At 43.5% G+C, this 14,650-nt stretch overlaps 1 protein-coding gene across 8 annotated transcripts in view; it reads right to left on the bottom strand.

Moving 5' to 3' along the window:
- FGFR3 (fibroblast growth factor receptor 3) overlaps positions 1-14,650 on the bottom strand; it is a 57,035-nt gene that overhangs the window by 29,296 nt on the left and 13,089 nt on the right. For all 8 annotated transcript variants that reach the window (XM_071753290.1, XM_071753291.1, XM_071753293.1 and 5 more), the window contains exons 3-4: positions 5,926-6,189; positions 1,523-1,576 (exon numbers count right to left, since the gene is read on the bottom strand). In XM_071753290.1, coding sequence (XP_071609391.1) covers positions 1,523-1,576; positions 5,926-6,189 — 318 coding nt within the window. The remainder of the gene's footprint in view (positions 1-1,522; positions 1,577-5,925; positions 6,190-14,650) is intronic.

The following is a 14,650-nucleotide window of genomic DNA, read 5'->3' as shown; positions in this document are numbered from 1 at the left end:
CCTCTAAATATCCCAGTGGCAGTGGTGCCAGTTAATGACACAGCTCCCCAAGCTCCAAAGAAGATCTGTGAAGGTTAACTGGAGGGTTTGACGTCAAGCAAAGCAAAATAAAGCACATCCACATCACAACACACCATGAAGTTCCACTGTGCTGGCATGTTAAGCTCATCAACCCTTTTTTAAATTAGAAGAGAATCCAACTTTTTGTAACAAGACCTTTAAGCAAAGCCAGCGGTTACCTTCGGGTCTAAAAAAAGAGGCAGCCTTGAAGCATGAAGACCCAGAATAGAGGCTATAAATATATGTGGTGAAATATATGTTTTCCTTTTCAGTGAAGAAAAATGTGTCTTTCTGTACCATAAACCAGCTGATGTTTTGTGATACCTGTTGCTAAGAGATGCAAGTTTCCGACAAACCACATTAAAAGAGAACAGGACGATTAATTGTGCTCATCAGAAGCTGCTTTGCAGCAAGAACAAATCCTGACTAAACATGACCCTCCCTTAGGCCTCGGATAGGCTTCAGGAGTCCTGAGCATCTCTGCAAAAAAGCTCATCACCTTGCAGGAGCTGGCCCTTAATTAGAAGCTACCAGAAAACCACTAACTGCTGCTGATGGGTCACCTGGCCCTGTAACTCACCATTACTGTCCACATACTGCACGACACAGTGGTATGGGCTTACTACACTGGGAGACCTGTTTTAAAGAGTCCTGAATATCCAGTGCTATGGGCAGGAGAAATTTTCCAGTCCTGTTGAACTTCTGCCAATGTACATAGCTGATTGGGAGCTCAAATGCAAGACATTTATTTATTAAAAACACATACACACAGGCAGCTCGCTTTGCAGAAATATAAAGAGCTTAATAAAATACAACACTAACACCTCTGAAGCATGTAATGATCCTGATTAATGCTATTGCACTTAAAGAAACAAGCACTGGGACTGAAAGAAATTCAGTGTAAAAGCACTGAGGGGCTCTGTCCTGGGGCTCTCTTGCCCATAAGTGAAAGGAAAAGCCAGGAAAGCCAAAGGGGTTGCTCCCGCTTACAGCATCAATAAATTTGGCCCTTGGCTAGTGTGAATTTTATGCTCTGCCTCCAGTCAAGATGCTGATGAGGAGGACAACCAAACCTGCTAGAACAGGCTAATGTTTGCAATGGTGTGAAACTGGTCTAACATCAGTGTAGTAAAAAAGAAACAAACCCCAACAATAGAGTGGGTTTATCTGAATATTCAAGAATTTCTAACTCTAGCTCACCCAGTCTGACTTGCAGAATACAGTCCCAAAAATTTTTAAAAAATCACCCTACTACTGCTGTATAATATTACAGCAGTATGATACTGCTCTGGCAGCTATTTCTAAATTTTTGGATAAACATCATCACAGTACCATCCTAAGATCACTGATCTCAATATGGAGAAAGAGCTGTCTGACCAGGCAAACATCTGGATCAACTGCTCTGCTTGGAAGCCACATCTCTTTGAAAGAAAAAGCCCCTGTATCCCAGAAAAAGCATTACCTGTATCTTCTGACTCATCATCATCATCTTCATCATCACCTGATGAAGGGGAATCTAGGAGGAGAAGAAGAAAGAAGTGAAGGCAAAAGAAGACAGCATGCTCAGACACCACGTTGGGTAAGGCTGCTAGTGCCATGGTGGGCTCCAGAAAGTGAGGACATCCCAGTGATGGGTCACCCTTCCCTGCAGCTCCACCAGCCCACCCCTCCCATGCTGCTGGGCCAGAGAGAACCAGCCAAAAGCTTTCTGAACGGGCAGAGAGGTGCCACAAGTTTGCCAGTGTGAAGGGGAAATTTCTTTTTGCAGAACAAGTTCTCCCTCACTTTTTCCCTCCCCCGAAAGCATTCACTCTGAAGTCTTTTTACTTCCACTCTCCAAATGATAGGGCAGTGTTTCTAATTCACTTTCCCTGCATTTTTCTTTTAAACTCAATACACCTCTGCCACATCTCCCCTTGTTAAGTCCTTGGGAAGCCACTCAGACCAAAGCTTTTAAAACTTCCCCTTGCAATCAAACCTCTCTCCTGACAGATGTTTTGATGGCTACTCCATGAATCAGTTCCCTCTGGTTATATTCCTCCTACAGAGGCACCTCAAAGCTGTAACTGAATACAGGTTAACAGGCAGGAATTTTCCATCTGTATCTCTCCAAAACATCCTGAGTTGTTTATCTTAATGTGGTTTAGCATCTCGCCCTCTCCAAGCTGTCCACAATGAAGTCTCAGCCTCTTTCCCCCTCCAACAAATTACTACTGTAAATGTAAATCCCATGATAAAACAGCGGCTTAATATTTAATTTAGTTCACACAGTTTAGTACAATTGAGTGTCTGGAAGACTTAGCATCACTGACTTTACATAATCTTCAGGAATTTCTCTTTTAAATAAAGGCAAAATGCTAACAACCCAGCAGCCTTTATAGTCTGAGACAGTGGTATAAGAACTTGGCCTTAAACACCAGGAAAAGGAAATTTTATGAGTGTTCAACATGTGGCCAGAAAGGTAAAGCACTAATTGAGCCCAAGTCAGGCAGAACCTCCTTCACTTCAAAATGCACTCGAGTTTTCTGCCATTCTCTGACCCACACAATGACAGAAAGCATGGAGGTAAAAATTAAAAAGTGAACAACGACAAATCCAAAAAAGGCAAGGAAAAGGTAACAACAAATATTACTTCTCTGCAGAATCTGGAAGTACTTTCCAGACATATTCACCACCAAGAGAAAGAAGTAACACGGGAATCATCTCCCTGCTTTAGACTGCAATGGTGCGTCGTGCTTTTCACCTTCTCTTTGGCAATGTCTCAGGAAGACTTCAAGCACAGACCTACCTAAAAATCCACAGCTGAGGTCCTGCTGGCAGCAGAACTAGGGAAATGCCACGGGGTTTACTGGAAGTGAAGTGGATGTTGAGGCGTTTCGGCTGAACCAGCAGGTTCACTCAAGTCCCGGCGAGGGCAGGAACAGAGCCAAATACCCACCAGCATCCACAGGGAAACCAGCACATTCTCAGCACTGCAGTCTCAGATTTGGTTGCCCATTTATTTCCATATGATTATAGTTTATTTCTGGTTTCCAGAGAACCAGAGGAGAAGAATCGATTTTTCAACCAATTCAAAAACACTTCCAAAAGATTGAGGGAAGAATCTTTTTGACCTTGTTTGTGTTTCAGGTGAAAGATGCAGCTTAGGTTTTTAAGACCGAATATCCCATGTTCAGAGCTACTGTCCTATTCAGGTTTCTAAAACATTGCCTTTTTCAAAAGGTGACTAAAAATTTGTAAGCTATTTATTAACAATTTACCAAAATAGCAATCCTTTTCAGAAGCTGATACCTATTGGCACCACTAGGAACTGCTAGATGCTATTCTGAAGAAAGGCTTTAATTATGATAGGGAAAAGACTTCATTTTTTTAGTCACCTGTTTTGAAGAGCTCTAGTTTTGGGTGTTGTGAAAGCTCTTTCTGCTGGTACCAGCCTACAGTCTGCTTGTCACAGGGCCACTAAATCCAAAGGCTGCTCTGTGTGTGAAATGGTTGCAGAAATGGAGCTTCTGCCAACAGGGCTGGCTGGAGATCAGTTTGGGCATGCAGCCTCTATTTGTGATCCTCTTCGAGTGCTCAGGTTTTAAGAGGACAGTACGTTTCTTTTTGTAAACTAGCAAAACACTCAAGCCCGTGTCTGTCAAGGGAGGCATTTTAAAGAGCTCAAACCCTGCTTTTAATCAACCTGGTTTTCAACCCTGAAATGCCACCTCCAGCACCTCCTTGCTATACCATCAGCATCAAGCACTTAACTGCACACCAAGAGACAAACCTTTGCAGACTCAAAACCCATGACCCCATGAAAGAAAATCCTGGTATGGTCCTAGAGTCTGGAAACACCTCTGGAAACGGGACTTAAGTATGTATCAGCTATTCTGGATATACCCAGCCTAGTTTTGCTCACTTACAGCTCCAGATTGAAGCAATTCCAGTTTTGTTAGTACAGATTTCAAACCACTTAACACAGAGAACAACTCCAGCCCCAACCGTCAGATACTGATATAAGCACCTGACAAAAACCCCAAGCTAATCGCTGGCATCACCTTCAAGAAGTGGGAACACAAACCACAAATCTCCAGTAACAATCTCATCTCTGCAGTGCCATGCTGAGCAATCAATACTAATTATGAAGAAATATCTGAGCATATGAGAGGCGCCACTATTGCCACATAAAGCAGGGCTTCAAAGTTTGAAACGAGGGCTGCTGACAGCTAAAACAGAGACTCCCACATTCCCAGCACTTTGGTGGTAATGACAGTGGGCTAATAGAATCAAAGCCTCATAATGCTGTCAAAAAGCAGGTTCAGGTTACTCGCTTGTTCTTAAGCTGTTATTAGCTATTATTAGCAAAGAGGAAAAACACAGGGGCTTAAACTTTTTAAAAGCAGAGGATTATCAGCCCCTACACTATTAAAAACAATTTCTCACTTTACAAACTTTCGGGGCTGGCAGCTGTTTCATTTGAGCGTGTAACCAGCTGCCCTCTTCTGCCTCCCTGCTGCCCCTTGAACTCAAAAGCATTTTAATGTCACTTAAAAAAAAAAAAAAAAAAAAGAGTAATGTTTCTAACAACCTGCAGTTCCTTGGATAGTTCCAATAATCGTACCTAGTTAAAGAAAGCCTTTCAAGGGCCAAATACTTCTTTAACCATTTACTTGATGTGACCTTGAAGCATTCACAGCAATCTCCAGTAACTGTCAATGAAAAGCAGATGTTGGTGCAGGCTTGCTGAAATGAGCTTTTATTCTCACGATGGTTTGAGTCTCTCACTTAGACAAAATCCTATTTCTGGCACGAGAAAGCTCTTTATGGAGTGGATGTGATTTACAGTCACAAACAACTCTGTGTTTGGTTTTCAGACAGAGCCCCTTACTTTCTGAGGCAACTCATCTTCTGCAGGCAAGGACCTACAGTTTGGGGGTGCTTGAAAAACCTCCAACCAAAGGAAGTTTCCAACCAAGGCAAAGGGAAGTTTCCAAAACATTAGATCCAGAAGGGGTTAATTCTTCTGAAAATTCAGGCTTTTAGAAAAACCTCCAACCAAAGGAAGTTTCCAACCAAGGCAAAGGGAAGTTTCCAAAACATTAGATCCAGAAGGGGTTAATTCTTCTGAAAATTCAGGCTTTTAATCTTGTATGATCAGGTGGTTTTCTACCTGCTCCCAGTGATGAGTACCCATCTACCAGTAGGATCATCATGGAGATGATCCTAGTGTTAGCTGTTTGCTATCTGGGAACAACAGATTTTTCTGGCACTGTTTAGGGATCCAGGCTTGGACAGCTTGTAGCTGTTCTGTCCTACTGTCCTCATCGTAGAAAATATGGCCAAGCAAATGACAGCATGTGCTTTGCTAACACAGCATTTGTTTGCAATATATGAATCCAAATGGTACCTCTGATGAAGCCCATAATTTGAGATACACAAGCTACTTCTGAAATAAACCAATAACTCATAATAGGGATGAAGAGAAGAGATTTATCAGCTACAAGAGGGAAACAGTTTTTAGGACCCCCAGATTTTTCATCAATTTTACCACTGATTTGTCACATAAAGTGGAAGAAGTCACTTAACTTCCCTGAGCTGCAGTTCACTCACTCTCCAAAGACTTCAAAGGCACATGCAGCATTGCATCTATTTGAGTGTTAATCTATCTGACTAGCAGCATTTCTAAGTCTCTCTCAGTACTAACATCAACCTTTATAATTTTGTATGGACATGCAAGCTTTCTTCAATTGGGTTGTTTCTGTAGATACCTACCAAGTATGAATGAACACTTTAAGCATCAGCAGTGCTGGACATCTGAAGGTGCAAAAATTTAAGAAGTATTGAAAAAAAGCAGCGAGAGTGCTGTATTTCTACACATACCTGTAACTCTGACCGTAAAATTTCCCAGGACTTCATTGGAATGCCTTGGCTTGCAACTGTACAGCCCTGAGTCATCATAGGATACATTGATTATCTTCAACAGTTTTTGTCCAATATGAGTTCTGTTGGTAGGTGCAATCCCAATACCATCTTTAAACCAGAAAACAGACACAGAAGAGCCTTGGGTGTTACAGGAAAGTTCAATGGTATCTCCACTTCCAAACACCAACTCTTCCAGAAAGGCGGTCTCACTCCTCAAGTATTCTGCAAAGGGAGAAAGGAATGGAAATTAATAAATAAGAGCAAGTGTTAGAGAATGAAAGAGCATTTCAGAAAGAAACCTGTCTTCTATTTGACCTACTGATGCTTCCATGTGTCTAGAGCTCATCCTTGCCAGAAATGAGCCTTGCCTGCCCCAGGCAGGTAGTAATGCAGAAAGTCAGGTCTCTGACTGAGCTACAAGGGCTGCTCCAACCCTGTAGTGACCAAAACACAGCCACCCCACCAGCTGCATCAGCCCAGACCTCTGTGAATAATCGCTGCAACACCAACATTGTGTGGGTGATCTGGCAGAATCAAGTATGTGTGCTCCGAAGTTCACAGTTCAGCCACTGCATCTTGATTTTTCTATTCCTGCCAGTCTGTCCACAACCTCTGAGACCCAGCAAGGAGGAGACACAAGGAAGAGAAATAGGGATAAACCCAACAACCCAAGTGACTCTGGGTGGCCCAAACGCATCCTCTGTGGGCTGAAAGAAATCAGGGACAAGGGACAGCAGAGACTGGAATAGCAAAGCAAACAAAGTAATCACTATCTCATGCAGCAAAGAAGTTCAGACCTGAAGATGAAACATGAAAGCTGAAATCCCTGTTTCTTTGGTCTAGCTACAGCTGCAACAGGTTGTTTCACTAGTGAAACCCTGTCACTGGCTGGAGAAGTTTGTTTTTACCATAAGACAATGACACAGGGAAACAATGAAGCTCAGAAGTCTCTGCACGGAGGACTGCAGAGCATGCTCAAAGTGTGGTTCTTCCATGTGATGGTTCTCAAGTTCACTTTAGTCACCTATATACTCACTTCTGACATTGAATGGTTTGTTCATCCTTTACACCAGTTTAACAAATAAGAGTCAGCCCCCTATAGCTGCCCTCAATCCAGCTAGATCAACAGCCAGGCTACCATTCTCCCAACCTTGACTTTGATAACCAACGTCTTCACTTGGCATTTTGCCTGATCTCCTGGATTAAAATTGCTCTGAGACTGTACATTCCACCAGGCAAAAAAGCATTCTTGGGTTTTGTACAGTATGTATCATGGGGGATCCTTCTCCACAGAAAAGGCACTTTGGTGCAATTATTATACACTTAACAAGTAAAAAGTAAACTCAAAACAGATCAGTCTAAACTTAATCCCATGACCCAAACCCAGATGGCCTTAGCTGAGCTCCACTAGTATTCAGATATGGATAGAGATCCTAATTTTGTAGTTTGAACCTATTCATAATTACAACTTGACTATGAGACCTATTAATTACAGCAGCTCTGAATACCTGAGGAAATGGCACTGGCTTCAAGCTGCTCTTTTGCCATTAAGTGAAAAAGTTGGAGCAGGTTCTAAGAGAAATATTCATTGTTTTTCTCATCATGGAAGTTTTCGTTTTGGTGGAAACTAGAACACATAAAAATGGTTCTGTCAATACCATTGTAGGGTAGAAATGAAGAATCCTTGAGGCCTGGAAATGTGGTTTGTCATGCGAGGTATCATCTCACAGGAGGCAAAGCCCACACTCATCTGGGTTACAAAGAGCCTTTCCTGTGACACCCTTGCAGCAATTCCAACTAAAGTATTTAAGACTTTGGCCAGAATGTTGTGGTATTCAGACAGTCAGAGGTTTAGGATATTGTTTTTTCTTTTAATGAAATTATTTTCCCTGAAAGCATAGACTTTTAGGGAAAAAGACATAGATCCAGCATCTCCTTATCAGACCAGCACCTGTTGCTACATTAAGTGTTCACTCACAGTCTCTCCCCACCTGAGATATAGCCTTGGGGAAAACATGGCTGAGAAATATTCTGGTTTAAGTGTTTCCTTCAGGGCTTTTTCTTCCTTCCTCTAGACTATAAGGATTTTTACACTGCTACCAACTTTGGCTTTTAACTGAAAAGCTGGTAGAGCAGGACTGGGTACACTTGGTTGACTCTGATGGTAGCTTTAGCTAATTTAATCTGCTGGAAAACAAACCCCATGCAGCTGCAAAATTCCTCCATACAAACTACACAGTTTTACCCAAGCTGTTTTCCAAATGATCAAGACTTGCATATTTTGGCTTTTATATACTAAATCTACCAAACAGGAACAAGCTCAGACTAAGCACAAGCCAGACCCTACTATTTAGGTATTTAAAAGGAAATCCCTCTTTTTTGAAAGCCATAATGAACCTGGGCTAATAGCAAAGCAAAAAAACACCTTTTATAAAACAGATTTAGGGAATGCTGAAATTCACTTCAGACTCAGAGAAGAATAACTGTGGTCTGCAGCTTCTTCTGTGAAATGAAGCCCTTGCTTCTTGTTTCTGACATTGTTATTTTGGCATCTCTTTTTCCCTCAATCTCCCCACCCAGTCCCCAGCAGGTATCCTGATACCTGTTAAAGGTAAACTTCAGTCCTAATGACTTATTCCTGCTGACTGGGAATAGTACCTGGGAAGACAGAAGGGTAAATTAAAAGAATATTACTAATAGTTTTCATCTCTCTTCTTTAATCTGTTTTTCGTATTTCAGTTTCATGCTCTTGTCTTAAAAATATAAACAGGCCCCAAATTGGATACCTCCACAAAGTACTCAGTGTGCACTTAACTGCTTAAGCACTTTGCCCCACTGCAACCTTGGAGAGAGGAATTTTCCTGTTGTTATTCCTTGCACAGCTTTCAAACGTGATGATAAATCTGACAGTCTAAATTCCTTGCTAAGAACAGCTGGAGTTTAAAGCAGGGAATGAAAACCAACATCTCCCACTGGGTACCCAGAGCCCAGAACCTACTTCCCACCTTCCAGAAGCAATTGTCTCCTGTTTCCAACATCATCTCAGCAAGGACAGTCCCTTCCCCATCAAGACATGGAGGAGGGGGACATGAAGTTGCCCTTCCTGAGGTCAAGCATCCAGCCATCAGATGGACTTGAAGAATTCTACCTCTCCAGCCACACTGCATGAACAGAACAGCAGGGACACTGTGTATAATTTGCTGCATGATATTTTATTTGCTGATTTAATGCAGCTGGGTTGAGCCCTTCTGGGGACCCTTCTGAGGGTTTGGCCATCACCTTCATCCTGCATCTCCCACTTCAAAATCATAAGGAGCCCAGGGGAGTGGGTGCCAAGCTCTCCCAACATGTCTGTCTCATCCATCTGGTCACACACCTTGGAGTAAGGCAGTCAGAAAACTTCCCACTGCAAAGCAGCCCTGTGAGGAGGAAGGTTTTCACGTTTCCTGGGGCAACAAACACAAATCTCCTGGATCACAGTCCCAGGTCCTAAGAAAACCACCCTTGCTGCTGGCAAAGAGCTCTTCAAAGCATCCTTTAAAACCTTCCTGATGTGTTTCTACTGCAAGTGAGGTTATAAAGGTGCCCTGCAGCCCTCCCAAAGGAAACTCCCATTTGGGATCAAATGGACATTAACAGCATCATTTCAAGAGCCACAGTAGACATAGGTATAAAATACTGGGGAGTTACAGGAGCCCACTCAGCCACTTGCCAGCAGAGCAGGGATTAATGAGTTTCCAGCTTTAACGGGTTCTTAGAGAGGAGGAGGAGATCTTGGTTGTGGGCTCCCAAGATATGAGTAAAATTCAACCATTTATTACTTTAGCCAAAGCAGAAATGAGTCAAGAACCACCAAGAGATGCTTCTGATGGAGATCAGCACTTGCAGCACCATCAGTGCTGCTCACAGCAAACATGCTACAGAGAAAGAGGCATTTTTAAGCTGTTCATGGGAGCAAAAAGGCAGCAACCAGCAACCAGTTAGTAAGCACCTTCCAAAATGAGAAGCAACTGGCACAGCAATGCTAAAATGCTTTTAAATATATTCACTTATAAGGACATGATACTTCATCTCTGTAGCTGCTTGACTCATCCCAGCAATAATTCACTTTCTGTGGGGTTCACAGCTCCAGCTGCTCAAGTGTATTTCCATCAGATGTCTGCTCTTCTTAGACATCAATTCTTTTTTCTGGTTGAGCCTGGAAATACTTTATTTCAGTTTTAATGCAGACAGTTCTCAAGAACTGCAAGAGGATATGCAGTTTGTTATTTTTCAGGCACAAAAGGATGAAGAGGTAGAGGATGCCGCGTATTCCTGGGCTGCTTATGCCCCCCCCAAAAAAATTCAAGTCAACCTAGAGCCTGGCTGGTGCCCTCCTTGGTGTCCAGGACTGTTTCCCGGTGCTGTGACAGAAACCACGGGGGCTGCTCCTGAGTCCCATGGTGCCCGCGGGTGGATTGGAGGGGTAGGAGAGCCCTTGGACCCTCTGCCACCTCACAGGGTGCTGGGTCCTGGCTTCAAGACACTCCATCCAGCTATTTCTCTTCACCTGTGTTTTTCCTCTGGGAATAGCTTCTGACAATTCAGCTTTTCCAAACATCAGATCATCTGGAAGCATCCCTAGGGACAGCTCAGGAGGATGCATACCTCCCCCATTATCATCATCATCCTCCTTCAGCAATCATCTGACCAAAACCCCACCAGGAGTCCCACCACAGAGGGCTTGAGGCAAACGACCTCCGGTACTACAACCAAAATAACCCTCATCCCACCTTGAAGCCTGGCAATCCCATACAGGCTTTTTGAGATTACTTCCCAGCCCAGGGGTAAAACGGAATAAGCAGCTCATTCCCAAGTGGATTACTTTCTCCTTTTCAAGCTGTACAAGATGTATATCAACAAGCAGAAAGATAGCAGCACTCCATGTGTGTCTCCCCTCTCATTAATTCAAAAATGTTTCTTGTTCTGTGTATTTTATTGCACCAAATCAACTGTGACAGGATATATTACAGGATCGCAGGGCTACAGCCATGCCAGGGCTTTCTCCTGGCGAGCTTGGTATATCCCATTCCCAGAGGAATCACAAAGTTAGTGGCTGACTGCTGGGCAGATACAGAAACCTCCAGCAGTGGTGGGATGAACAAGGACCTGATGTCAAAGAGCAAGGAGATTATCTCAAGTCTCAGAGCAGCACTGTGTCCTCCACATGGGCTCAGCCTTAGCTGACACTAAATTAAGTGTCCCACCCAGTTTATAGGGTGTCAATAGTATTATTTACCCCCTACATCAGACCTGTCACTGCCTGTGGGATGGGGCTGCTCACCACCTCACCTCAGGACTTGTGCACTGGGAAGAACAAATCTCATTGCCCAGAAGGCAAATAAAACACTTTTCCTGCTGAACACTGTTTATCTGGGACTTGCCTTCAACAGCAGCCAGGAGGAGTGACAAGGGATGAATGACAAGGGATGACAAGCAGCCCCAGTGCCACATCCCCAAGAGCATCCTGCCATGTCCCTGCTCCCTCCATCTCCCCAGAAAAGCAGACAGGCCCCAGGGGAATACTGAAAACCACCAAGGGAGCCCCAGGCCCTGCACCCAGCAGGGAGAGGTGGGCAGATAAGATCGTGGGATTGCCTCTTCACCCAAGTACCTGCCTTGTCAGGGCAGATAAAAATCAAGGGAGTGGCCTGCAGCAGATCGAGCTCACCTGAAGTCACCACATTCCCTCACAGCACAGTGAGGTGCTGATGGGATATTTTTTATATATGGTATTTCTGGTGTAAATATATTTACCCAAGCAAACCTTCCTCCCCTTCCTGCAGCAGCCATGGGGATGGCAGTGGTGAAGCACCCCTGCCTGGCCACAGCCCTGCTGCTCCTAAGGGCACATCACCAGCCTGGGACAGCAAAATATCGTGCACACAGTAAGCTGTATGTGTGTTACACATATAGTATTAATTTTTTGTATTTATGTATAGCTACATAAACATATATGCGCATAATATTACATATATTATGTGTATTGTATTCTGTATATTATTACATATAGGCTAAAAATATATATAAAATATAGAAACTATCTTCTCTCTTCCCCCTATTTTTCCCCTCTTGAGGCCAAGCTCCCTCTTGGAGCACATTTCCCAGTGTCAGGATGCAGCTGGGAAGAAGGGGCTCTGTCAATCACAGCAGTATGGGATGCTTTTCCAAAGCAGTATCATTTATCAAAGTGGTGCTAGGTGGGTTATTTCCTCTGGTCAATGGAGCTCAAACCTCAGCAAAAATGAAAAAATCTGGCTGCTTCCATATCAGCCTAAATCACGATGGAGAAAAGTGCTCTTAGGAAAACTCACCTAAAAAGGGTTTGCCTCCATCATTTGAAGGTGCCACTTTATCTTTCACCTCTTGAACATGTTTTTGCTGGGGATGGTGGGGTATGACAATACTCCTGGAAAACCTGTCCTAATTATAATACAAGGTAAACTGTTACACTGTATTACCACCATAGCAGCCTATGCAATTGCTGCCAGAGAACATTTCCTCCCAAGATGTTACAAGGGCACTGCACCACCAGCCAGTGGGGAGATTTTAGATCTCTGTTAGCAGGAAAGCAAACTTCTTTTAGTATTAGTATTAGAATTTAGTATTTAGTATTAGAATTAGTAGAATGATAACCAGGTTAAATTCTGTCACATGCAGCTTTCTTCATAAACAAGAGATTATGGAGGAAAAAGAAAAAAAAAAAATCTCCAGTGTTTAGCTTGGCTCTCCCAGACTTTGGAAGATCTTCTCAAATGGAAAAGCAGATGTTGCAAATCTGCCTTATCTACTGAGCAACTGTTGACTCTGTTGTGCAAATCCTAATTTACATCTGCATGAAAGGTTTCAGAGATTAAATGGCATTCAAGGAGGAATATTAGCTTTTCTCCCTCCCTCCAGCTCTCCTTTGAATGGATTTACTACTAGCAATTAGCTTTCTGTTCCACCGGCCAAGTAGAAAACAGGATTCATCAGGACTCTACAGTATCCTCCTTTTAATGGACTGTTTTCTCAGATCAGCCAATTCAGATGCTGAGAGTTAGAAGAAGAAATAAATCACCACAAAGCAAAAACAGTTACAAAAAGACTTTGGCCAGAAGGATTTCCCTGTGGCACTTGGAAAGCCCTGAGAAGTCAAAAGAAACCAAACCAAAACAAAAACCAACCAACCCAGCTAACAAGTCAAAGGGGTCTCCTGGCTACACCTACCAAGAATGGGAATGCAAAACGAAAAAGACATAAAGCTTTGGTTTGCTCAGAGTGCAGAGCCTGTCCCAAAGACAGCCTTCAGCTGGGGCTTTGCTGGCTTAAAGGAACAGGTAGTGATGGGGTTTTCCTCAAAATCTGGCCAGACTCTGTTATCAGACACTTGGTTCCCCACTCAAAACACAACAGAGTGAAGCAACCACCACCACCCGCATCTATGTATTGCACAGTTCAGCACGTGGTTTTTTTTTGTAAACAGAAATAAAGGAACTTGCATGAAATGTCCTCTACTGCCTCATCAATGGTCCCTAATGTCAGGGAGCAGTGGAGCTCCCTGTGTCCTATGAGAGCTCCTGACTGGTGCTGAAGCACCTCAAGCACCTACTGAGTGCAGTGATGGGACACTCCTTGGGTTGATCCTAAGTGGAGCAGAAGAGATCTTGCTGATGGGGTCATTGTCCTTCTGGTCATTGTCTGCCTCTTGTTGCCTCTGAAGAACGGTGGCCAACTTGGCCCCAGCTTTTGTAGAGCACAGCAAGGGCACCCCAGCTTGATGTGGACACAGATCCCATCACAAAACACCTGATATTTTTACATCCCTGCTTCTCATGCCTGAGAAAGTCCAAAAAAATACTCATCATTGCAGCAAGTAAGCAACCATTCCAAACCAAAGCCAGTGGAGGCAGCTATGGAAACTGAGGCACAGACTGAGGCTTCCCAGCATCCCAAAAGACTGAGCACTGCAGCCTCATTTCCTTCTTAAAATCCTTCAAAAATTCATTGCCTTCAGCCTCCAGGTGGGTTTTCTAGCAAAATGTTGACTACCTCTTCAATGCTCTTGTGGATGAATATTTTTAACAATATGTAAGTTCACCATGCCTAGAAGTTTAGGTTTACCTCAGAGGAACTTTTTAAGAGATGTGAAGACCCCACGGTCCCTTTAGAATTCCCAGGCAGGCCCAGCCCGAGCAGTTACTTGTGATACTTTTTTGAAGTGGGCTTTGAGATCACATGGCATCAGAAAAAATCTGCCATAAAGCCCCAACCTTTCCCCTTCGGTTCACAGCTATGCAGCTCCCAAATCTCAGCTCCTCTGTATTTCCCTTGCACTTTTAATGCGTGCTCCTCTAATCTTCATTTAATGCTGGCAGCTGGCTGCAAATACTCCCAAACAATGACTTTAATCCTAAGTATCCTGAAGCCCCCCTCTTTCCTCCCTGCACCAAAACTGATGGAGAAAAAAAATAAAAAGAACAGCCTCATGACAGCAAGATGGAGAAATCCAAGCTATCCACCGGGCCAAAGGAGCAGGAAAGACACAATGAGCTAAATTTTGCCTGGTTTGCTAATTAAAAACGGAAGCTACCCCACTCCGGAGCCAAGGGGGGAGGTGGGGGAAGTTTTCATGCTATTCAAGAAATCGGCTTCCAACTGGGAC

The sequence above is a fragment of the Heliangelus exortis genome, chromosome 10 (assembly GCF_036169615.1).
Source record: "Heliangelus exortis chromosome 10, bHelExo1.hap1, whole genome shotgun sequence".
NCBI lineage: Eukaryota > Metazoa > Chordata > Aves > Apodiformes > Trochilidae > Heliangelus > Heliangelus exortis.
This window is presented reverse-complemented; position numbering and strand designations above follow the sequence as displayed.